The following is a 26,617-nucleotide window of genomic DNA, read 5'->3' as shown; positions in this document are numbered from 1 at the left end:
TTAAAATGATTTAAAAAAAAAAAATTGATGATCAATAATTTTTAACGTTTTTCTGGAAATTTTGCCTACAATTTGACAAAAAAAAAATTTTATGCGCGCATTTGTGTGTATGTTAGTGCAAATATTGCACACAATTTTACTAAGTAGTTTTTTTCAGAATTTCGGTATATTCAAATATGCACAATACTGCTATTTCTTCTTAAACCAATAATTACTAACTAATATTTTTTTTTAACCAATAATTATTTCTCTCCACACGGAGAGCAAAAACACCTAAGTGTTATTTTTTTTTAATGTATTTAACTTTTTAGAAGTTTATTTTTGTTTTTGAGTAGTTTTTTATTAGAAATTAAATTGTTGTATTAAACTTTTTTTTTCGAAATTTATAATTTTTTTTTTAATTTAGTAATTTATTTTTTTATTTTATCTTTTTTTGATTTATTTTTTTCGAAATTTACTATTTTTTCGAAATTTATTATATTTTTTAGAAATTAATTTTTGTTTCCAAAGCATTTGATTGAATTTTGCTCCCAAAATTTTATGAAATTTTTTAAGAGTTTTAATACAACAACATGCAGCATGCGTAAAAATGCTTAAGAATTTTTTGACATTACTAAAAGCAAGAAAATTTATTACAAATTTAAAAACACACTAAAAATGTCGTGAACGGTGAAAATGTTTTCTAAAAACACAGTTCAATTGCGCATATTTTAATAAATTTTTTCATTTCGGATTGTCGCAAGAAAGAAACGAAATTAAATAGCAAGCGAGAACAACGAAACAATGTAAAATCTGCTGGTTAAAATTTACCAAAAACTATTGACGCTGAAAAGTAGGCAACGAAAATTTTCTTAACAATTATTTTTTTATTGCTGACCGCTACTTGAGTGACATACTCTCACAAATGTTGATTGTGATCTTGTAAGGAGTACATTTCAGCACTTTCACTTGCAGCTTTCGTTCCCACGACAATCGGGTCTGAGTAACCGGAACGCATCCGGATTTTTAAACAGCTAAGGACTGCCAAAATTACTTGAGGAATATTTACTGCCGCTACAAGCACACAACAGCATTCGCAGCAATAAAAAATATATTTTTCGAATGTTGTCGTAGGCGCTTAAAAGTATGCTTTTATTTTTGTGGCGATTTCTCAAGAGCTCAGAACTGAGATCGCTAAATGTCGAAAGCTGCTACGAAAAATTAATAAAAATTAATATAGTAAGGAATTGAGGCATTTCGGCACACAAATAAATCCCGTTAATTACAGCTCACTAGTTGAAACACACTGTTTCTTGCTGATAAAAGACTCATGATATTTTTTAAAACGCTTGCATTCATTAGGCAACAACGCAGAAACAAAACGAATGCTCGAAAACCACAATAGTAAACTAAAAATGTTTCAAAATATTAGCATTTTTGTTTTTTAGTCACAATTTTACACTTTTACATTTTTTACGCACAACACACACAAATTCAAATATCATAATCGATTCAACTTAAATCAAAATAAATTAGTAAAATATGAATAAAAAGTAAAAGAGTACGTTGCAATAATATTTACACACACATGTAATTACGTTAGAGAATCGTTAATTACTTATACACTTATGCGCTATATATTGTATGTATATAAATGTGTTTTATATGTATGCTTGACGCTTTTAATTATTACTAAAACTAAAATCATTTGTGCTAGCCAAAAACAGTTTGAGATATATAGAGAGAGAGAAAGTTAGAGTGAGAGTTCGAAAGAGAGATAGTGTGTTTTTGAGATTGCGAAACGAGTGTCATGGAAGAAGCCACTTCCTGCAGCAGTTCCTTTCGGTCAGTCAAGTTCGCGCTGGTGAGCAATTACACACACGTACACACAACTACTCATACATATACATGTGTAAGTGTGTGTATATATGTATGTACATATATATGTATGTAATATTATTTTATAACTACTGATTGCATTGCCTACATTGCGCGTATTCACTACCACGAATTTGTTTTGTTTTTGTTAGGTTTTTTTTTTTTCACGAATTTGACATCCAATTGGTTTAGTGTCGCTGGTTAACACTAAAATAACAATATTTTCCATTACATTGAGTGTTTTAGGGTTTTTTTTTTAAAGAATTTTTAGCTTAATTTCGTTTAACAATACAGACAGAAAAAAATACTTGCTAATATTGGCATTTGTTGTACGCAACTTTATCATTGCTTCCTTCTGATGGGCACTCATCGCATATATATATATATATCTATATAATATTTGATTTGCATACATCAATCATGTAGTACACGGATTACGCACAACTACACTTTTCGTTTCTTGATAAACAATAACACTGCTCAGCTGATCATATGGGGCACAACTGCTGCTCAGTCGTAAATGAAATTCGCCGAGTCGCACAGCGCATCGCTATCATCACCGAATTTCCCGTTCATCGTGTAATTGGAACCTGTGCCGTAGACCCATTCTTTTTTTATGAAATCACCATCGGTGGTGGACGATGATGTCTGATGCAGCGGTCCCAATGAGCTGTGATCCAGACGAAAATCATCATCATCGTCTGGATACAATTGCACGGGAATGGTATCGGGTATGGAATGCGGGTCAAAGAGATTTCCATATGGCGGCAGCGAATGATTCAAATCGACATGATGATCCAAATCACTATCGAAATTCGACATGCGAAATTTCGAACTTGGCGGCGAGTGTGGCGAATGATGGGCCGAATCCTCGAACATCACCTCTTCTTTAATGAGCATTTCATTGGAATTGTCGCCCGAACCCGACGAATACAGATTCGGTTCGACTTTAATAATAGCCGCTGTGGCCAAGGACGGGGAGGATTTCTCATCGTCGTCATCATCATCAAAATGCTGACCATTCACACGCAACGAACGATGATGCGCACGTGTCGAATCGACAAAATCATCCAAATCGTCATCATCATCATCGTCCAAATGTGTCGGATGTCGACGCCGGTGGTTGTTGCTGCTGTTGTTGCTATGATTTCGGTGGTTATTATTGCGCTGTAACGCACGGTGGTGGCTGCTCGATGAGGTTATCGACGAACTGAATTGTGACAAGTGATTGCGTGTGCTGCGTATGGTGGAGGTGCCAATGGCGGTGGATGCGAGCGAGAGTGGAGCACCTGATTTCGACACAACCACTGACGAGGAACATGATGTCGACGAGGATGAAGGCGATGGCGAGGGTGAGGTGCCTATTATGTTGAAAAAAGAAGCAAAAATGTTTTAGTGAAAGGCAAAGCAATTAAAATTGTTAAAATACAGATATATTGCGAAATTATATAATAACAAAAATAATAAGCACACTAAACAGTTGGAAAAAAATCAACTTTCGCTTACCGATTTGTTGCACCACGCCCGCCAAAGCGGAGGAGAGTGTACCAGCGCCACCTGTAGAATGTATTATGGGCGTCTTGCGCAACAATTGCTGTTGCAGCGTGCTACTGCCACTTTGGTTATTGCTCTGTATGACGTTAGTCTGATGCTGCGTCTGTGGTTGTGCCAGTGCGATACCCTGTTCATTCTGCATATAATTCTTGATGACAATGGTGCGTGTGGGTGTCACCAAGAGTGGTTGTTGTCGCAATTGTTGTTGTTTTAAATCGTGTGATGCATTTGAAGATTCATTTGAGGAATCCTCAGCGGTAGTTGTTTGCATATTCTGGCCACCACCTGTGGTCAAAGAAGAAGTGGAGACAATGCGACTAACATTGCCGCCTCCTTGAATACTATCACTCAGTCCTGAGTTATCATCTTCCATATCTTCGAGTAATTGTTTTTGCAAATGACGTTGCATTCCACTAGTGCTGGGGCCATCATCTTTTGTCTGTGGCTCTAGTTTTACAATTGTAGCTGTCGTCGCTGCAGCTGACGTCGACGCTGTGGAATTGGTCGCGCTTTTATCATTCTTGGCCGTATTGGTGGCTTGTGAGTTTTGATCGCGCTGATGCACTTGCATATGAGTTTGTAGGGAAGATTGTGTATGCAATTTCTTCTTGCACACTTTGCACTCAAACGGAAAATCGCCGGTGTGGGTACGCGCATGTATCTTCAAATTGTAACGCTGTCCGAAACCTTTGCCACACACATCACATCTGAAAACAAAATGTAAGCAAAAACAAAAAAAAATAAAACAAAAAATAAAATCATCACCAAAAAAGCATGCATTTACTCACTTGTGCAATTTCACACCCGAATGCAATTTGGAGTGGCCACGCAGTGACGCCAACGCGCTAAATACTTTGCCGCAAATCTCGCACGTCAAATTCACATTTTCATTGTGAATCTTTTTGTGCACCTTGAAATACTCAAAACTCATGAATTCCTTGTGACACACGTCACACTTGTATTTATGCCGTTCAGATTGTTGACCCGTATGCACACGCATGTGTTTGATGAAATTCGGTCGGAAACGTACAACACGTCCACATATTTGACACTCGTACGGCTTGCAGCGCAGACAATGTTTCTCATAGTTTTTAAGTGATTTCAGCACCATGTTACATATAGCACATTTCATGTTGTTGGCATGGCCTGAGACGTGGATGTCGTATAGTTCTTTCGATTCGAACTCTTCCACACATGAAAAACATTGATAATTGCCAGTAGTAGTGCCACTGGAAGCTGAGTTGGTATTGCCGCTACTATTTGAGGTGGCGTGAGTTGTAGTACTTTTGGCTGCCGTCGTCGACGGGTTCGTCGTAGCAGCAGCAGTAGTAGCTACCACTGTGGAAGACGCAACATGACCAGAAGACGATAATGGCGAGGATGATGATGCTGTCGATGGGGATGTAGATTGTGCTGGTGTTGGTGTTGCAGCAGTTAATGCTGGCATTATTGTTGGTGGTGTGGCAGTGACTGCCACTTCTGTGACGGCAGTCGATACTGGTGGTAATGTGGGTACAGTGGTTGCTGCAGTTGGACTAGAAGTAACCACTGTCATTTGTGTGCCTGTGTTTGATACAGGTGCTGCCTGTAGGATAAGTTGTGTTGGCCCACCACCCGGTACACCCTGTTGTACTACATTTAAAACAGTCATCGGACTGCGACTTATCACAGCTGGCATACGCACGAAAGTAGCACCAGTCATGCCACCCATAGCATTACTGATATATACCGGACGTCGTTGCAGTTGTGCCAACGCTTCGGATACGGGCACTGCCAATGTGCGGCCTGTCGCTGTTGTACCTACTATTGAACCGGCCGGTAAAACTATTTGTTGTGTTTGTGCGCCATGCAGTTGCGTATGGTGTGCAGTTATCGTAGGCGTACTTATATAATTTATACCACTTCTAATAAATTCTTGTTCCACATTATCATCTTGCTCCATTTTTATATCTGCTGTATGTTGGAGCTGCAATTGATTCTCTTCGGCTTCAGCAGCTTGCTCCTCTTCTTCAATATCTTGTAGATTCTCATCATTTAATTCGGGATCCGCTTCTTCTTCTTTAATCATATTTGATGTTTGTGTTGTTTGTATAATGATACGACGACCATTCAATAAATGATGTTGCGCCATTGCTTGTGTTGCTGCAATTGCTGCCGCGGCACTGTCACTGGTCACATGTGCTCTTGGGAATTCGGAAGCGCTTGTTACTATGATATTCGGTGGGTTTTGTAGTTTAATGGTAGGGTTGGAGTTAACGCTGCTGACTGTATTTATATTCGCAGTTCCGTCACTATTCAAATGGTCGTTTATATCATTGTCATCATGCTCCATGGGAGCTTCTTGCAGAATAAATTCGATTTGTTGTGAAAGTGCGCTATCGTTCATAGCAATTAGACCATCTAAATCCTTGCTATTAACTAATGTGCTGCCGCCATTATGATCACTGACAAAGAGAGATGGCAAAGTATTGCCCACGACACCACTGTGAGAAGTTGTGCTGCCAGACCCATTTGCGGCGCTGCTGGCCATTTCCATCCTTTGTTAAATTGAAATTTTTCGCTACAATGTAACTACTATTCAACTGCTATAATAAAATCAACTTTTTCTTTATTTGCCTAATAATTATTTATGCAAACTACTATTACAATAACTGGCAAGACAATCATATATTTCTTTAATTTGTCTGTCTCTTGATTTTCTTGTCAATCAGTCGAGAGTTTCTTCTGCAGTCCTCAGCCTCCACGCTGAAATTTTTTAATGTCCCGCATTTTCACATCATTTTATTACGATTCATTTTTTCTTTCCGACTTTCGCGCACTCAATTCACCTTCACCTTTTCCTTTGCTTCTTCTTAAATTCCACTTCCACTTATGCTTCTACTACGGTCCGCTTCTTGCGTTTATTGATTTCCTTTTTGTTTGAGATTTTGTGCGGTATCCGCGTGTGTGTGCGTTTGGTTGTGTGCGCGTGTGGGAAATTTTTTTTAGCAAGTTAGTTTTTCATACAAAAATTACAAAAAACCCTTTCATACTCCAGTAATTCACAACGTAATTTTTATTTAGTTTGCACTTGGTACACTTTATCACTTGTATTGCCTTATTTTTAATGAGCAGTTTTTTTATGAAATGAAAATTTTCCGTGCGCTTTACTTTTCATTGCGTTTTTTCGTCCTCCTTGCATTGTTCTGTCTAAATTTTCGCTGCGCCCCCTTAACGAGTTTGATTTTCTCTTTACGTTCGCTTATTCTATTTTGTCTGATCCTTTCGTAGAAAACAGGTTTGCATTTTTAAGTACTTTTAACAGAAATTTAAAACAAACCATACACCCAATGTATTGAGTGCTAGACAAAGTTATCTAAATAAAAAAATGGGTTCAAGCATTGAATGTAAGGTAAGGTAGTTATAATTACGCAAAAATAAAAACAAATACTTTTTATAGTACAGAATGAAAAATTTGCAGTTGTCGTTCATACACCTAGGCTAAATAGTGGTATTAAATATTGTGACATATATATCACCGCGGTTATCTAATAATACCTATTTCACATCGTTACAAAAACAAAAAATTGTACAAGTTTTTGTAAATAGACTACTAGAACTAGAAATATATTAGTAAATCTACCTGCTTTTGCAACCCGTTTAAAATTTTTACATTTTTCTTTTCGCATTTCGCGTCTACGGTCTATTTTAGCTTTGTTCTTTCGTTTTGCATGGTGTTGCCTTTATTCCCATTCATTCTTGTTTCTTCGAACTCCACCTCATTCGCTTTATTAGCGCTTCTTTTCGACTACTTTTTATTGACACATTCTTTCAACCCTTGCTTCCCTCACTCCTCTTAAACAATCATTTTAAAATTTCTTTTCTCCCACTTTACTATCCCTTTGGTCCTTTTGCGTTTTGCTCAATGGCCATCTATTAATCACTTTTTCATTCCCAATTTTTAAATAAGCAAATGACTTTCTGCCGCTTTTTATTCAATGCGCACCTTAACAATATTATATACGTTAAATTATTTTGTAGTTTTTATACAAATTACCACTAGAAAATTTATTTACAATTATACTTTTTCACAGCGATCACTATTTTACCATTCACTACCGTTCCTTGTCCGACGTGCACACAGTGCTGCCACAGTCTTGTTAGTTGAATGCAGAGCAAATTGATTGATTGTTTGGTGAACAAAAGTAGCATAAATATCACTCGGTTTTTGTTTTTTGTTTTTTTTTTTTTCTTATTTTTGTAAGAAGGTAATACTTCTTCATACAATTTTTGTTAAATATGCATATGTGTATTTTCTATTTTGTAAAACAATCAAATCAAATTTGATAAAATTTTGCAGTTTCAAAAGGCTTTCGTTGATAACTAGCTAGTGATCAATAGATGGCGCGGTGAGCATTAGTTTAATATGAACAAAAAACAATTTGTTTCAAATTTGTTACTTTTAAGAAAAAAAAGCCTTTGTTAACAGTTATATACATATTTATTTTATAATTTTATTAGCACTTTATTTAGTTTGAAATAAACATCCTCTGCATTCAAGACTCTTAGTACAAATTCATATTCGCATTAAATTATTTTTATGTAAGATATACATATATATTTTTATAATACCATATAATAATAATTGATTGAATATTGTATTTGTTGACTAACTTTAAATCATCTTTTTAATTTTAAAAATAATAATTAAATATTTCCTCACATATTCTTAACGAAATAATCGATTATTTCTACTCCGATATAAGAAAAATGATTTTAAATACATACTAACTAGTGGCCAATTCGTTTTAATAGTTGTATTCGATTTATTCTATTTTAATCATAATTTATAATAAATCACAATAAATATAACAAATCAAATATAACTATTTACGGTTTATCCGATTATAAACAGCCCGATAAATATTTACGACCGACACCCAGTTGAGGAATCGATAAAATATTTGGTACTTTTATTGCAACCTGCCAATTTGATATTGAGCTCTGCTGGTTACATTGGTCGCCTGCAAATTGCCCAGCACACATTGTTTTGTTGTTGTGGTGAGCGGTTGGTTAACTTGTATGCAAGTCCGCAAGTCCGCAAGTCCGCAAGTTCGCAAGTTCGCAAGTTGGCTTTTGTAACGTTGATGACGGCGGTGAAAAGCAACGTTTGGCTTAAAATTTTTCGCATTAAAGTTTTGTAACGTATTTGAGCGGAAAGTCGCGCTTGAAAGCAAAGAAAGCGTCCAAAAAATAATTGCAATACGCATAAATTAAGAAAAAGATCAACCATTTAATTCAAAACTGTGTTTTGTGCGTGTGTGTGTTCAACGTAAAAAGAACAACACTTTGTTGTTGTGTGCTGCACAAAGCTGCAGTGTTTATTGGTAGAGTGTGCGATTTTTATTGCGAGAGCTCGGGAAATTTGTGTAAATCGATTCATATAGGAGAAAATTGTAGAGAAAGGATTTTAAGTAAAAGAATACAAATCGTGAAATTCTTTCTCTGAAAAAGAAGCAAGTGAAAAATATAAATAAATACAACTATATTTTGTGCAAATTGGAAAAATTATAAAACAAAAAGTTATGGTTGAAGTGATATAGCGAAGTAAAAGAAACACAAATTGCGTGTTGCTTATGTTGTTGCTACAATTGCGACGCATCGTGTTGTTTTCGCTGCCAACAACTTTTAATTCTCTACACTAAATGAAAAATCGCCTTTTGGTTGGTAAATATCTGAAGAGGTGAGATAAGCAAGAAAACTCAAAAAAGTAACAAAATATCGTGAAAAAATAAGCTAATAGGTAGATGAAAATCGCTGGCGTACAACTGTGTGGGCATGAAAAGATAGAAATATTTGTATATGCCACAAGAAAATTGATTGCCCATTTCTAAAGCAAAAATAAAATTAAATTAATTAAAATATTATGAGTTTTATATTTGTATGATTTTGTATATTTTTTTAATTGTATGTGAAAACTTATCAAAACAAATTAGTGTTGCTAAATATTCTTCCTGTGGGAAAAATCAAATAATAACAAATCGTGCAGTGAATTTGTTTAGAGCGAAATAAGCAAATGAAATATAGTCAAGCGTAGAGCAAAAGCAGTGAGAGAGCGCGCAAAGCAGCTGAGAGCATATTTCCACTGCTGTTGCTGCTTGTACGAATGTGTGTTTATTGGGGGCAGTATTGGAAAACAGACGAAGAAGTCCAAATAAATAATAATAATAATGTGTACCTTCAAAATATATTATAATTTCCACATAATTATTGAGGGTGCTTATTATTCTTTTACAACTTTAAAGAGTTGTGCTTTTTCTTGTTGATTAAGATGCGCAAAATATATATTTCTTCCAATGTATAAAGACACATTGGTCAGCACAGCCGCCCACACCCAACATGCATTATCTTTCGTATGGATACACACAAACATAATATATACATATGTTTACATATCCATATCTTTTGCTTAAAGCATTCTGAATTCTTTTATTTATTTACAACGGAGGCTAAGGTCTACCACAACGGCGGCAAGGACGCAGACGTCATTGGAGCGTTGCGGCGGCTCAATGCCATATTACAAAGGCATCTACTTGTGTACAAATGTGCATACATATTACACAATAAATAGTTAAAAATAATTTGTTTTGGTTAATTTTTTTGGTTAATAATTTTTTGCTGGCAAGTGTTGGCCAAATTTATTTCAATGCATTTTTGGTAGCAGCTTCTATCAGGTCCAATAAAATATCAATAATATAAAACTTCGCGATAGCTAACAGCTTTAAATTTATGAACTTTTTAAATTTGTGCGTTTGGTTAAAAAAAAAAAAACATTTATGTACGCTTAAATTTTTTATTTGGTTGTTCTTTGTGTATATAAGCATTAAATTTGCGTTTTCGCTCAAGGTTAATAGCAGCGTGATAAAAATACGAAAATAGAAAAATAAAACGAAAATTTGAAAACGCACATTTGCTGAAATTTTCCTTTGGCGGTACAATAGCAGCGATAATGTCGACAACTTCGTCTATTGATACACCCACATCTCCGAGCGCGCCATTGCCATCCCATCAATCATACCATAACCAACACCACCACCGGCATCAACATCAACCTCAACAACATCAATATCAACAACATCAACATCAGCATCAACACCATCCGCACCAGCATACGACCACAGCAATTGTTGTCAGCGCTGGCCCTGGCTCTGGCTCCGGCTCCGGCTCCGGCCATCATCACACCAATTCGGCCAATAATTTCACTCACTTTAGCCGTCATCGCACCCACTCGTCCTCATCTTCATCGAATAATTCTTTTAGCGGCGTCACTGGCGGTGTTACCTCCATGAAGTCTGGCACAGCAGTAGGTAACACCAATAATGCCAACGGTAACGGCAATGGCAACGGCAACGGTAATAACTATAAACCAAATAACAGCAATGACGGCAGTAGCTCCAGTGGTAACGGCTGTGGCGGTGGCAATGCGGGCAACATGGTACACAATCAGTCGACACACTCACTACTGACCCCGTCATCGTCGACATCCTCGTCACCTTCAGTATCGGCCTCGGCCTCCACTTCGGCTGCTGTGCATCACTCACATCCGTACCAACAACAACAACAACATCCCTCGTTGCAGCAGCAGCAGCAACAACAACAACAATATACTTCGTATTCACAACGCGGCGGCGTTGCAAGGCCATCAACGTCATTCTCGACCCCTGACGGCACTGTAACCGCTGTGGCCGTCACGACCATCTCCACGAACACACCGAACAGCATGAAGCGCCATCACACCGACGTATCGGTGTGCTCGTCCGGTTCATCGTCGTCTTGCTGCTCTAGCACCGGTTCGGTTTCGGCAGTCGGCGTTATGGGCGCCGCTGGCTCTACAGTGAATGCTGCCATCGTAACTACACCATCTGTGGTAAGCAGCAATGGCGGTGCGGTGATTACGCAGAAATTGAGCAGGACAATTCCATCAGATAAGGTGAGTGTGAGTGCTAAAGTGTGTGTGTGTGTGTGTGTGTGTGTGTGTGTGTGAATTGAGGAGTGAGTGATGAATTTGACCAACTAATCGATAAATACCTATGTAAATTTATAAAGGGAGTAAATGAAGCCTATGAGCGTTTTGGTATACAAGCTTGTATACATGTATATAGTATGTGTGTGTTTGTAGGCCGAAAGCCAATTAATTTCCAGCTCAGCTGGATTTCTAAATTCTATCAAAATAATGCGCAACAATAATCTGCTTTTAGGCGCACAGCTGTGTCTCTTGTTTCATTTTTTTTTTTTTTTTTTTTTTTTTTTTTTTTTTTTTTTTTTTTTTTTTTTTTTGGCATTAAGATTCCCTTGTGTTTGTTTATTTTTATTTATTTTTTTTTTTGTTTTACTTGTAATACTTATTTCCACATTTACCTTGTCCCGTTTGTCGCTCGGTGGTCGTATTGATTTTTATTTCTCCTTGCAATGAGAGCATGTTTCAATGTTAACGCTGTGCGAGATTTTAGGCGCATGAAGAAATAAATTCAGGGCCAGCAGCGCAGCGCAGCGCGTATTGGCCTTCGAAAATTTGTTGGTAACAAGCTCAGGGCGCTCATATGACTGTGGGTGCAATACGGCCAGAGTTGCCCATGTGACACATATTCTTTTGAGTGTGTGTGTGTGTGTTTTTATTGAGTAACACCAACCAATCTTATTGACAGATATTTTTATATTTTTAGGTTAGTACGAAAAAATTATAGCTGGGTAGGGATAACGGGTATTGACTCTTTGCAAAAACTCCAGAAAAAAATTAATGAATAAAATAATAATTAAAAGCAACTACGATTTCTGTTGAATTTGTTGGGAGAATCCCTAAATATTCATAATACGTAAGCTTGCCTGTATGGAGGAACTTTAAATTTGACACCGGGATATTCTTCTTTGTAAGATTTTCAGTATCGGGACATTGGCATTAGCCCATAAGTTGTGAACGTAATTGGGAGAAATTTTAATTTGAGGTTATATTTTCAAATATGCTTCGGTATGATTTAGAAACACTAAAATTGTAAACTAAACCAAATGGAAGACACCCTGAAACAATTTTTATACAATCATAATTCGATTGCGATGGATTTTCATTAAAATTTATGTTTGAAGTTTATTCTCTTACAGTGGTTTCATGTCGGGATCGCTCAAGACGAATAGATTTGGTAGGGTCTAAGCCATTACGAATACTAAAAAAAAACCTCCCACACAATCCCTCCGACAATCGGGTCCAAACAAGACTGCAAACTTCGCAACGCAAACTTCGAGTTTTGTCGCAGCGCGGAAATTAATACTCCCCACTAGATCTACAGCGACCATATTCACAAACTAGTCTAGAAATCAAGTCTGTATTTCTTCGTCTAGTTTGTGAATATGCAGTCGATAGTGTTAAGATTCCAACAACTAATAGCGGGATTCTGTAAACAGTCTCTAGTCTCTATTTGAGACATTTTGAGGTAAAGTCTCAATTTGTGACTAGTTACTATTCACTAGGCAGTCTCTCTCGTTAGTCTCAAAATATCGACTCAAATTTAAGACCTGATAGTTAGCAGGCCACAAAACTAAAGAGGAACTCTTGTCTGCCATTTTGACTACACTGAATAGAGATCATCATAGATATTAATCGATTGTCGTKTTTTTTTTTTTTAATTTTGTGAGCAACTCAGACAAAGAAAGGTAAAAATAAATAAATTTTACATACATTTTGTAAATATTATGAATCAAAGTCAACATAAATTTTTTTTTTTATCGGTAATTATGTTTTTGACTATGTTATAGAAAATTTAATATTTGTTATCGACATATTTATTTTCATTCAAGTATAAAAACATTTCTAAATAATGAAATGTAATAGATTTTGTGACAGTCACTTACAGAATAGCAAAATCGTCTCAAGTCTCTAACTTAAAATCTCAAATTTAGAGACTTGATATTGGATCACAGTACAGCATCGCACCATAAAATTTGTCGAAAGTCAATTCTTCATTCATTCCTCACACGGTCGCGATTATTGCCAAAGTACAGATCCATAAGAAAATCCTCAAGTCGCTTGCCGGCAGCACATGGGGAAAAGACAAAGAATCGTTGTTGGTAACATACAAAGCAATCAGACGGCCGGTTCTTAACTAAGCCGCACCAATATGGTGAAACACAGACGAGGAAGCTGCAAACATAGTGAGGCACGCGAGAAATGAGAATGATCCTTGCGCAGCTTCGTTCTAGATATTGTAGCAGGTCAAACTCCTAATTATCCAGAATAGACCGGGACATAGCAAACATATGTCCCCGCATGACACCGGTCACCTCCTTGCATGCTCCACTAACCTTACTCATCTGACATTTCTTTTCCTTTGTTCCGACCCCGTCAAAACAGCACCAGTCGCTGACTCATTATCATTTGCAGACCAGTTAGAACTCGAGTTGTCGTGCATAAAATATTTTCCGTAATTTTGTTTTTCTCCCTTATTATACGTGTTTTAAGTCGCTTTTAGAACGTTTGCCAATCGCGCAGCTAAACAAGCCCTAATCTCAATTACCGCTGTCAAAGAAGCTTTGAGTTTTGAATTGCAGCCGACCTTTGTGCGCTATCCGCCGTCGCCATGCTTCACGCAACACATTGAAGACAAGCCTGCAGACTCACCTTCCTTCATTTGTGCCGCTTTGGCGTGCAAGTTGAGACCTGCAAAGTGGAGCCATAAAGCACAAACAACTCCAAAGCCAACTTACAGATTCTATCACCACAATTAACAACAACAACAACAACAACAACAACAACAACAACAACAACAAGCAGTGGAAGCTGTACACTGAAGAACTTGTTAAAGGCGGAAAAATGTTCAAAAGACAAAACAACAACAAAACTCAAATGAGCGTATCATAAGCATGAATGTATGTGTGTGCGTTTGTATAAAAATATGTTGCTCCACTTAACTCAATACCTGCGGCTGCCACAGCTGTGCTCTAGCCGCTGCTACGCAACCCTCAAGGAACTCGCCGCCGTCGTCACTGCCCACCAATGAGTGGTATAGACAGCAAATTAGTGCACAGCTGGTGCGGCAGCGACCGAGGACTTACGCGATGCACTCATTTCGTGGCAGCGACGGCAAAGTACAAACATAGCGAAGGATCAGCAAGGATAAGCCTGCTTTGCTGCTCCGCGCTTCGGTGCGGCGAAATGCGAAGCAATTTCTCATTGTTCACATTACTAGCGCTGCGTTGTTGTGCTTGTTTTCGCTTTTGTTATTGTTGTTATTGCATTTAAGATGCTCCGCTGGTAGCGCACAGAAATGAAGATGCCAAGGAATGTCGCTGAAACAACAAAAACAAAAAAGTCGCGCAACAGACGTGAAGAAGACCTGAAAGGGCCACAAACGGCACATCAAAAATCCAGTTTATATATAGATTGAGGCGCAAAGCAGTTAAGGAGCGTGTGCAGTGGAGTGGATTGGAGTGGCGAGTGCTCTGTATGTTGGTGGGAAAAAGCGCGACGATGGTTGCTTGCAATGCATTAAGTGCGCTTCCGCGACTAAAAATTCTCCTCAAAAATATGTGTTTGTATATTTGTATGGATGTGCGCGCAAAGAAAAATAAATTGAAAGGCTGCAAGTCGAAAAAAATTTTTAATAATAATGTGTGTTCTTCCACATCCACTTACTTTGGCTCGTCGTGGCCCAGGCGCACATCTCTACAAAGCCTAGGACGATTTTTTTTTTTATTTTTATTTTTTTTGCGTTGTCGGCATTGAAACAAAAGCGCCGCGTTCAACTTTGTGCCTTTGTTCTGGCAGTACTGCTATCTAAAAGGCAATTTTTGGCTGATTTAAAATGCAGGTAGAATTCTTTTTCGCTTTGCAAACAAAGCGGCGGCAATATTTTGATTGATTATTATCAAAATTAGCCATTTGGAATATCTTATCTTTTGACTTTATGATGTTGAGGAATTCGAGATTTGATTCCTATATATTCATGAGTGCATTTGTATTTGTGCAGTATTGTATTGTATGATTTTGTTTTATTTGAACGAATCTTCATTGTGATTTTGTTGAGTATATTTGAAAATTTTTGGTTTGTCTAACTTTTAACTTTTTAGAAAATATGTCTACAATTTTAGGCATTTCAAACCAATTAGAAATTATAATTCGTCCACTATTAGATCTCTTCAAATTCAAAAGAATTTTTCTCGAATAAAACGAAGATATTTTTAACGTTACTAAAGGATTTTTTAACGAAAGAAATGTGAAAAGCCAAAACAAAATGTTGGGTCGCTATTTTTTAATACATTAAGTTATTTTTGGGGGTTACAAAAAAATTCTGAAAATTAAAAAAAATATAAAAATATATATAAAAATTAAATTAAATTTAAACAGATATATAAAAATAATTTATTTTTTTAAAACGATTAAATAATGTTTGAAAAACATAAACAGTATTTGTATCTGTCTCTTATACACATCTAGATGTGTATAAGAGACAGAAATTGTTTTATTGATTTCGTTTTATAAAAAAAAATATTTTATAAATAAAAAAAAGACAATTGGTTTTATTCTTTATTTTTTTTTTTTGATATAATATTTTTTAATAAAATATTTATTTTTTTATTTTTATTTTTTAATACCAAAAGGTTCTTTTATTTAATTTAAGTGCAAAGAAAACAAACTATTATTTTTCTGAGTTTGTTTTTTTTATTTTTTAACATTCTTAAATAATTAATTTACTAAATATTACGGTAATTTTTTAATAATTTCATTTTATTAAAACAATATTTTTTAAATTTTTTTTAGTAATAATTTTTAGTTTTTAATAAAATATTTTTTATTTTTTAAGCCAATTTTTTTTATATAACTTAAATAGTTTTTAATGCCAAACGGTTTTTTTTTATTTAACTAAATTAAAACAATCGCCTTTAAAAATCAGTCATTATAACTTTTTTGCAATATCCGCATCTTTGTTGTAAATAAAAAAAAGCGCATCTCAACTGCCGCACAGGTCAACGTTTGCTGCTGTTTCCTGTGGCTGTACAGCATCCGACTTTAAAGTTTCTGAACCTCCACACATGCGACACACACACATGTACATATGTATGTGGTTATGCTTACCTGCAGATGCTTAAAATGTTTTAAGTATACTTAAAATAAAAATGTATATTTGTGCTTTTACTTGTTTATTTACAATCACGAAATTCCTAAAGCGTCTTGCATTTTTCGTTCATTTTTTTAAATTTGTTTTGCCGCGCTTCCTCTTCTTCCTCAATGTTTTGAGTGTGTTGTCCAAAAGTGGAAACTGGTTCGACGGGTTTGCGTCACGCTTCTCTGCCAACACACAGCGAGCGCTTTTCTGCTCATCGCTCGCCCAGCATCCGCGGCTAATTTTCGTTGAATGCAAAGTGTATCGTGAGCTTGGGTGTATCTGGTCCGTGGCATTGTCGAATTAGATGCAACCGCCTGTGTGTGTGCCAATGGTTTGTGTTTGTTTTTGGTTGTTGTTGTTGGTCTGTGGCTAACTGGCAGGTTACCTAACATTGTTATCTGAATTTATTTGGCGCTGCTTGGTTTTCGCTCGTTTAAAGCTTTTGTTTTGCTTTTTTCTTTGTGTTGTTGTTGTGCATACTTTATGCATTTGCATACTTATGGGTAGCTAATATGTAGATATGTATATATGGAAGCAAAAATATGGGTGTAGTTAGGTTCTTGCCACTCTCAACGCTGCAAAAAGGAAAGCACGCGGGTTTAAACTTAAAGTTTTGTTCTGAGTGGAAAATTTTTACGAACTTAAACTAAAGTTGGAACTTAAAGGTGATCCATTTCTATGTTCCGTACTTTTTTTTTTTAAAGAAAAAACACAGAAACATCAAATTTAATATCATTCGAAAGAACATTCTTTGGCATTTATATTTTGAAAATTATCTCTTTCAAATGTTGGCCGTGACTACTGCTCAGATGGTCCATGAGTTGAGTCGATAACTCGTTCGAGCATTTCGACTGGTAACTGGCGAATGAGACACGTTGCTCCAAGGCCTGAGTCAAAGCGGGATTGTCCGCATATACTTTAGATTTTACATGTCTCCACTGGGAAAAGTCTACAGTGTGATATCAGACGATCTTGGTAGCCAACCGACCGGTCCAAACCTTGAAATTATCTGCTCACCGAAGTGTTCTCTCCATAAATCGATTGATTGATGCGATGTGTAGGAAGGGGCGCCGTCTTGTTGAAACCAAATGCCGCCGATATCACGAGCTTCAAGTTTAGTTCTTAAAAAAATCAGTCAATCAGATTCAGTCATCAAAACGTAATTCCTGGCCTAAACCCCAAAAGAAACATGGCGCAGTGTTAAGTTCAGCCATTTCAAAGTGCTAAACGACTGAACATAGGCTTACGATTTTGGAACATTGTGATATGGTATCTCAGATTCTTTTTCCGGGAGCCGGAACAAACGCGACTCTTGGAAAGATGGGAACAAATTATTTCATTCCCAGCAGACAAAAATAGCTCAAAGGTATGATCATCAGTAGTTACGACAAAGCAGACGACAGTTGCCACGAAAGTAGATCTCGGACTTTAATCTGGCCAAGCACTCTCAACTCGACAGTTTTATGCTAGTAGAACTACAATATAATACCTTAGATAGCCACAAATTTAATTAATCTGTTTCTCACGCCGATATCCTGGTTATAACGGTAGTCATTCGTACGGTAATTAAGATATTCTATTATCACAATGTCAAGTCAACTGTATAAGTATGGGTATGTGCCAAGAGAGACAGTCGGGCCTACGTGTGCCGTTTTTCCGATACGGATTTTTATTCTGGATTTTTTTTTCTGCCAAAAATTGACAGCATTCCTTCAATGCACTTGTATATCAGAGACAATAACTGATTCAATCAATCAGTTTTTATTGAAGAAAATCCTTTGGGTCTCTGGTAAAATACAGATTTAAGAGGCAACTCATAAAGGGTATAACCACTGATCTTCGAAATCCAGCAATTTGAAGTGTAGTGTGGTTGATTAATGGACTAGGAAGACAGTGCAGTCTTATCAGGGTCTACGTAAATAGAACGGATCCGAAATTTTTATCCGTTCAAAGATTGTCAATCCGGCAGAATTCTTTCGCTACAACAACAATATAAAACATAATATTACTTTTGTAAATACCCTGATTAGATAAAATATCTTCCATCATGAACAATCAATTTCAATATATAAAAATCGGTTTCTTAGCTCGATTGATGGTTTACCGCTTGACAATTGCTGGTTTATGTGCTTGATTATCTAAAGAAACGTCGAAGAAAATATTTTTAAAAATTATTATATATTGTTACGCTGAAATTTCTGAGATGTTATCAACATTTTTCCTAGGTCCAACTGCAGCAAGGAGGATCCACCTTGTCGTTAGAAGGATCATTGACACTCAGGATGGCATACAGCTCGCCAGTCGTTTCTTCTTTTCACAATGCGGTGCCAATTGGAAATTTCAAGCAAAGCCTGGTTCTTCTCCACCTGGTCTTTCCCACGGTGTGGAGGTTTTCCTCTTCCTCTGCTTCCCCCGGCGGGTATTGCGTCGAATACTTGCAGAGCTAGAGTATCTTCGTCCTCTATCCGGAACTGCTTATTGGTTATTCACAGTTAACCCCTAAATTGAAAGGTCCGTAGTCGCATACAACACCTAATTCGAATTTGTGCCTGTTTTTGTTTGTCTTAAAACTGTTCTAAAGTGGTTTTTTACATATTATATTAATATATATTTTCTGGATCTACCGCAAAGTGATCTCGATTATATTTTTTATACCCTGAACAAGGTATTTTAAGTTTGTAACATTCAGAAGGAAGTGTCGGAGACCCAATAAAGTATATATATAAATGATCAGTAAGTTGGGCTGTGTCGATTTAGCCATGTCCGTCTGTCTGTATATATACGAACTAGTCCCTCAGTTTTTAAGATATTGTTTTGAAATTTTGCAAATGTCATTTTCTCTGTCGGAACTGCCTATATCGGACCACTATAACACATAGCAAACAAACTGAACGATTGGAATCATGTTCTTGTATGTAAAACTTACACATATGACAATGCATCATCACAAAATTTTGCACAGGTTATTTTCTAAGATAGCAATGTTATCTCCGAAGAAAGTATTCATATCGGTTAACTGCCATACAAACTGAACGATCGGAAAAAAGTTCTTGTATGGAAAACTTTTGCGTTTGACATGGCATCTTCACAAAATTTGACATGGATTACTCCTTAAGGTAATAATATAATCTCCGAAAAAATTGTTCAGATCGGATTACTATAGCATTTAGCTTCCATATAAACTGAACACATAGCTACTAAAAGAAATGCACCTGTGAAGGGTATATTAGCTTCGGTACAGCCAAAGTTAACAATTTTTCTTGTTTTACTTTAAAAATCCAAACAATTTTCACTTTGTTTCGAAGAGCTCGAAAAAATTAGCTATGAATCACCAATCATAATAAACTTTGAAATTTACTTTAGAAGTCAAACATCCGTCTGGCAAACACACCCAAAAAATAAACATATTTTCACTCAAACACTCACTCAAACTAATCAAAAGAGACAACAACTAAAATGTGTTTCTAATCTTTACGCTCGTCTAAATATTTTCATCTGCGTTTCAATCGAACACTTGCGTTCGTCAACGAACATACCTTCGCAAACATATCTCGCTAATTTATGTTTGCGTGTGTGTGCATGGGACTGTGAATGCGATTAATTGCAGTCAGTCACCTGCAATTGAACCCGATAATTGCCTTGTAGGCTTATCAATTTACAGGCCGATAAGTTTAGCGATAACAATATCTATTAGACGACAAAAACAACCAACCGACATTTTCCCAACATTTGTATAATGAGTAAGGCATGTCGTCAGTGGAGAGCGGCGAACGGTGCGCGGAGAGCGTTTGAGAGCGAAAAGTGTTTGAGTATTTTCTAGGGAGATCATCTGCGGTCGAGGAGTTTGGTCGCGAAATTGGCTAACGATGGGTGCAGCTGTTCAGTAATCTTTCCTCCTTACACGCACACATATACATGTGTACATAAAGGCGCGCATACACTTGACATTTCGGCTGACTTAAGTGACTCGCATAACTTTCCTTTTCAGTGTGTTCAATGAATGCGCGCCAACAGTCAACGAGATAACAACAAAGTGCACCCATTGAATGTGGCGATGAGACGCACACACACATGTACACACATATGTATATGTATGTACATATAATTGAGTGTGTGCGACTTTATTTTGCCGCAGCGTAAGCCTTGCGTCAAGCGGAGGTCGTTGATTTTTTCTTTTTTTCTTCTGCTTCTTTGTGGTTTTTATTGTTGTTGTCGTCTACGCCAGATATCAACTTAGGTTGTTATGTCAACAGCAAAGTCATAAAATCAACTCGTTGCCATATTTCTTGTAAACCGTACGATAATTTGCTCTGCAACAAAGTACAACATTAAAAGTTGAACAAAAACAAAAGCAACACAAAAATTGTGCGCGCGATAAGACCACAATCGCATTTGCTTTCAATGCATGTAATTTTAAATTTCTGATGTTAAGTACTTAATATTATTTATATGAAAGTACAGCAGCGGGCAATGCCACAATGTTGCAAAGTTATGTGCGCCCCTTGATTTACATAATCATAATCGCACATACATACATAAAAACATACTAAAATGCAAAATAAGGTAACATGGCTAAGGAAACATCATAAGTTTACAGGCAAAGGAAAACGATATAACAGAAACAAGATTTGAGTTTTGGTTATATATTGGTTATAATAGACTCATATTGAAACAAAATTTTAGTTTTGGTTATATATTGGTTATGAAATGGTTATATATTGATTATCATAAACTCATATAGAAACAAAATTTGAGTTATGGTTATAAAATGGTTACATATTGGTTATCATACATTCATATTGATGAGAGTTTTCGTTATAAAATGGTTATACATATATTGGTTATAATACATTCATATTGAAACAAAATTTGAGTTTTGGTTATAAAAGGTTTTGAAATGGTTATATATTGATTATCATATACTCACATAAAAACAAAATTAGTTATAAAACGGTTATATATTGGTTATTATATCTGACAACGATTTTCATTATTTTTTGATGATACGTTATTTTGCATTTTAGGTCTCTCATTTTTCTAGCCAGTGAGGCTCATATCTTCGCTTAAACTCTGGCAGTTATAAAACCAATCAGTATACATACACACAAAGCCAACAAACATAGCTGTAAATATGTTTGCATCTATATTTTTATATAAAAATTAAATTTATTCGTGGCCTGTTATAGAGTGTGTCTTATCGGCGGCGCCCATTGAAAATAAACGTAAAATATTTACAAAGCCATTAACAATTTGTATGTAAGATAATATATGCATATACACATATTCCATGGTCATGGCTAACGCGAGAGAAATTCGTATTTGTTTAGGATGAAAGTCTCGGTGTTTGGCCTTTACATGTGTTTCTCGGCAAGTTGATAAAACTCGGTGATAATCTTACGTGAAATGCGTAAAATTCTGCGCTGGTTGATTCTCAGCACATAACCCTGGGGAGCGGATTGTTTCGCCTTCTCACTTTAGCACAGCTTCAAACGTATGTTTGAAAGGATTCCGGGGATACTTGGTCTAAGAACGAAAGTCGTGCGCCGCTTGAGCAAAATGTGAAAGAAATCGTTTCTGGTCATTCCTAAGTGAATGGCGCTCAGAGAACTCATCCTCCGAAGATTTCAGGGAAATATTTCATTATCAAAAAAAAAAAAATACTTTTTGCCTATAGTTTTTTTACGAATAAGTCCGTCTTAATTTGTATTAAGTTTTGCTTAACATAAGAGGAACATTACTTTAATTATTCTTTAGTTATTCTTAGGTTACTGATGTTTATTAATAGAAACCATTTGACCAAAAGAGTGAGAGAAAAGGTCAAAAGAGGAAAATATTGACCGTACCAAAGAATGTAAATATAATTTTTTTACACATGTATTTAGCAGCAAATACTTGTATTACCAAAAATTTCAAAACCATCAAATTTTATTTTTAGGAATACAAAATAACTTTTGACCAGCACTTAGTAACACATCGCCTACAAGTCTACTACACTCGCCAACAAAGTTTCAACAATATTTTTCAATTATACGCGCACGAGCATGCATATTTACCTAGCACAGTTATATATGCATGTAAATATGGTATATACATATGTATGTATAACCTTGCGTACGCACCTTACATTCGCTACGTTTTCAGTTTATTAAGCCATTGTACCGCTACTCTCTCAACTGTAGTCTATTAGAAAAGGTATTTTATTGTATATTTATACCGTTGCCTCTGCATGTGTGTGTGTGTGTGTGTGCAGCGAAAAAAGTTATGAACGTGGCGCAAATCTAAAACTTTGTAATTTAATTTCGAGAAGATGCAACAAAACTTTTTGATTGATGTGCCACTCAGCATTGTATGAATGGGTGAGTGATAACTGCAGGTAATAAATAGGCTGAATGGCAGACATTAAATTGTTAGCTTTCAACGTTTAACTGTAGCTCATCAACCAGCCTGCAAACATACATACACGTATCGTATGGCTTCACATTTACCCTACTCAAAGGTTTTTGTAATCAACTTTGTATGATATTTCTTGTTAAAGGAAACAGTGTGAAAGATGGCAAAGTGCGTTGAGCAAAGAAATATGTATCAGATTCAGTTTCTTCCGTATAAGACTATCAGAGACTTTTTTCATAAATAGTTGCCAAGGAACAGCTTTGTTTTATAGTACAATTTGTAGAATATTTGCCGACTAAATAGTTTGTGGCTTACAAAGAAATTATTGCGAACTAACTATTATCAAAAACATAAGACTACAAGTGGTACAAAGCCTTCAAAGACAGTCGAGAGATCGTTGTAGACATGCTTTGTTCTGGACTTCTCTCTCCTTCCACTGTTAAAAATATTAAAAAAGTGATGGATGGCTGTTGCCATCGACATCTCTCGTGAGTCCGTTTGAATGATTTTGGTGGATATTTTGGGTATGAAACGCGTTCTTGTTCGACTCGTCGCAATAAAGCTGAATTTTTTCAAAAAACAAAAAAAAAAGGACGACTGTGTCCGAATTTGAAGCGAAAAACGTAATGAATACAGGGTAAGCAGTGTCTACGCCATAAAGACGAAGAAGTTTAAATATGAAATGAAAATAATCGAAATTTATGTTATTATACGAGTAACCTTTATAATAGTCTTCTTTTGAGTCAATATTAAGTTTAGTATGTGCTATAGGCTCAGCATAGCCTTTAGTGCCTTTAGAGTGTCGTTTTTTTACAATCACTCAATTGATTCCCACTGTAGATACTTGAGTTTAGAGAGCCAACAAGACAATTTTGGCGAACTTTTGTTCATATTTCTTTGATGAATTATGATTGATGTTGTTGTTTGTTTAAATGATAACCGTCAAAAAATACTAAATCCATTCAAAAAAAAAAAAAAAAATTTAGAGAGCCAGGAGAAAGATAGCTTTCTAATTCTTAAGAGCCCTGTAAAGTTTATTTTAAATAAAATAAAAACACTCGATTTTTTTTTTTTGCATGGCCCAGAAGTCCGGGCGTTGAAACCAATTTTCGACAGTCTTCAAGCATAAATCGGCCAATACTGCTGAGATTTCGGTAGTAAGTTATAATAATTTCGACTCTTTGTAGGATCGTATATGTTTCCATCATGAAATGACAGACCTTACCGAAGAAAAATGCCAAAAGAGCGGGGGAAAATATGGAGTCCTTTGCTGTACCTATCGGTCTACTTTTCTAGCGACGCTATTGAAAAGCCTGTGGTAAATGAGTCGATTTAGACCTGTCCGTCGTATATACGAGAACCAGTGCCTCAGTTTTTGAGGTATCGTTCAAAAATTTTGTAAAGGTTCTTTTTTTAAAGAAGCTGCTCATTTGTCGGAACCATATCGAACTACTATACCTGTTATGCAAACTGTCCGATCAGAATTAAGTTCTTGTATCGAACTTTTGTACCTTTTCATTTGGCAAATTATCTTCCAGAAATGTAATTTGTGGCGTAACATTGATCGAAAAGGAGGCTATATGTGTTAACAGTTAATTTGTTTGCCCTCTCACATCGAAAATGAAAAAAATGCAAACTATTTTTACACAATAGCCCATAGATTTCGCTACCATGAAGCAGTTAATTAAATAATCACTCAAATTATCGTTTCACAATCAACTATCCGCCATCTCTCGCTTGCAGCTTCGGGCATGATAAAAACGGCATAAATTATGTTGGATTGGTGATTGTTGTTGTGAAAAATTAATTTTAGTTTTTTAACCCCCGTTTCCTAGCAAATGCACTTTTTATTAATGCGAAGTGCAATGCAATGACCTCCGTGCGCTGTTTATGAAAGTCGCAATCCCCGGTAGGTGTTATTTTAGACACATAACGCTTTACTATCTGCTTTAGCTATTTTGCATCGCCTTTCTAAGCGCTCTCATTTACATACTTGCTTTCTTTAGGTGCAATGCTTTTGAGGATTTATGACATTTTTATTTTATTTTTTTTGTTGTTTTTTTTTTTTTGATATTTAATTGTATCGCCGCTTCGCTTAGTCATTGCTCATTCATTGTATGCTCGCTGTCTTTCGTCTTTTATTCATGTCATTTATGCGCTTTGCGTTTCTTCATGATTTTGTGAATGCTCCATGAGCATTATGTATTTATGTAGTTCTGCCTGTAATTATGTGTGTATGTGTGCCTTACAACAGTTAACAATAGTCATCAACAGCGATTGTGTGCATTGTAGCGCTGCGCATGCGCTCAGTTGCCTTAATTATACAGTGCTGTTATATATCTATCTAGATAAATGAAAGCACTTGTTAAAAATCCGTTAACTTTATCACTTAACAGTCGTTGATCAGTTACAACACCGTTACACAAATGACTTGACTGCAAACGCGCAGTATTTTAAGTTTTATTCCAATTTACAGTTACAAAATTTGATCGTATATTTATACTCTCGCAACAAAGTTGCTAAAGAGAGTATTATAGTTTTGTTCACATAACGGTTGTTTGTAAGTCCTAAAACTAAAAGAGTCAGATATAGGGTTATATGTATATACCAAAGTGATCAGGGTGACGAGTAGAGTTGAAATCTGGATGTCTGTCTGTCCGTCCGTCGGTGCAATCTGTAACTTGAGTAAAAATTGAGATATCATAATGAAACTTGGTACACGCATTTCTTGGCTCCATAAGAAGGTTAAGTTTGAAGATGGGCAAAATCGCCCCACTGCCACGCCCATAAAATGGCGGAAACCGAAAACCTATAAAGTGTCATAACTAATCCGTAAATAAAGATATTAAAATGAAATTTGGCACAAAGGATCGCACTAGGGAGGGGCATATTTGGACGTAATCTTTTTGGAAAAGTGGGTGTGGCCCCGCCCCCTACTACCTTTTTTGTACATATCTCGAAAACTACTATAGCTATGTATAGAGTCGTTTCTTTTAGGTACTTCCATATACAGTTCTAAAATGGAAGAAATCGGATGATAACCACGCCCACCTCCCATACAAAGGTTATGTTGAAAATCACTAAAAGTGCGTTAACCGACTAACAAAAAACGTSAGAAACACTAAATTTTACGGAAGAAATGTCAGAAGGAAGCTGCATCCAGGCTTTTTTTAAAAATTGAAAATGAGCGTGGCGTCACCCACTTATGGACCAAAAACCATATCTCAGGAAGTACTCGACCGATTTCAATGAAATTCGGTATATAATATTTTCTTCACACCCTGATGACATGTACCAAATATTTTTTTGAAATCGGTTCACAATCACGCCCGAAATCTCGATTATCACTTTATCATGCGAGAGTATAAAATGTTCGGTGACACCCGAACTTAGCCCTTCCTTACTTGTTTCTTTTATGTTTAACTGAGATTATTTTAGAGATGACATTGTTAAAATAAAGACCTAATCACTTATTTTTTTAATGATCAGCTGCTTGGTATTAAATAATCTGAATGTTTATTTTTTGATGATAGCGATACATTTTCTTCTAGACTGTCCACTATTACTAACATTTTTTTTTTACTATTATAACATTTTCAGACTAAGCCTTCAGCTAAAATCTCTCCATTTAACTTAATAATTCATATTTTATTATGGGACCGACAATGAGAAGTATTGTAATA

The 26,617-nt window shown here is 36.1% G+C and overlaps 2 protein-coding genes across 2 annotated transcripts in view; one reads left to right on the top strand and one right to left on the bottom strand.

The window, feature by feature from the left end:
* Positions 1–1,517: 1,517 nt before the first annotated feature.
* On the bottom strand, positions 1,518–7,515 carry LOC108966444. The gene is made up of 4 exons (XM_018929359.1): positions 7,500–7,515; positions 4,200–6,766; positions 3,364–4,118; positions 1,518–3,218 (listed from the first exon to the last, which is right to left on the bottom strand). Exons 2-4 carry the CDS (start codon positions 5,945–5,947, stop codon positions 2,368–2,370), a joined length of 3,354 nt encoding a protein of 1,117 aa, XP_018784904.1. The 5' UTR covers positions 5,948–6,766; positions 7,500–7,515; the 3' UTR covers positions 1,518–2,367.
* A 904-nt stretch (positions 7,516–8,419) lies between these two features.
* The window catches only part of LOC108966442 (homeobox protein 5), a 119,959-nt gene continuing 101,761 nt past the window's right edge, over positions 8,420–26,617 (top strand). Inside the window, exons 1-2 of the mRNA XM_018929355.1 lie at positions 8,420–9,133; positions 10,297–11,380. Of these exons, the coding sequence (XP_018784900.1) occupies positions 10,400–11,380 (981 nt within the window). The 5' untranslated portion in view covers positions 8,420–9,133; positions 10,297–10,399. The remainder of the gene's footprint in view (positions 9,134–10,296; positions 11,381–26,617) is intronic.

This window comes from Bactrocera latifrons, unplaced genomic scaffold (genome assembly GCF_001853355.1).
Source record: "Bactrocera latifrons isolate USDA-ARS-PBARC rearing strain unplaced genomic scaffold, ASM185335v1 scaffold_16, whole genome shotgun sequence".
Lineage (NCBI taxonomy): Eukaryota > Metazoa > Arthropoda > Insecta > Diptera > Tephritidae > Bactrocera > Bactrocera latifrons.
Note: the sequence above shows the minus strand (reverse complement) of the source record. Positions and strands in the feature narration are given on the sequence as shown.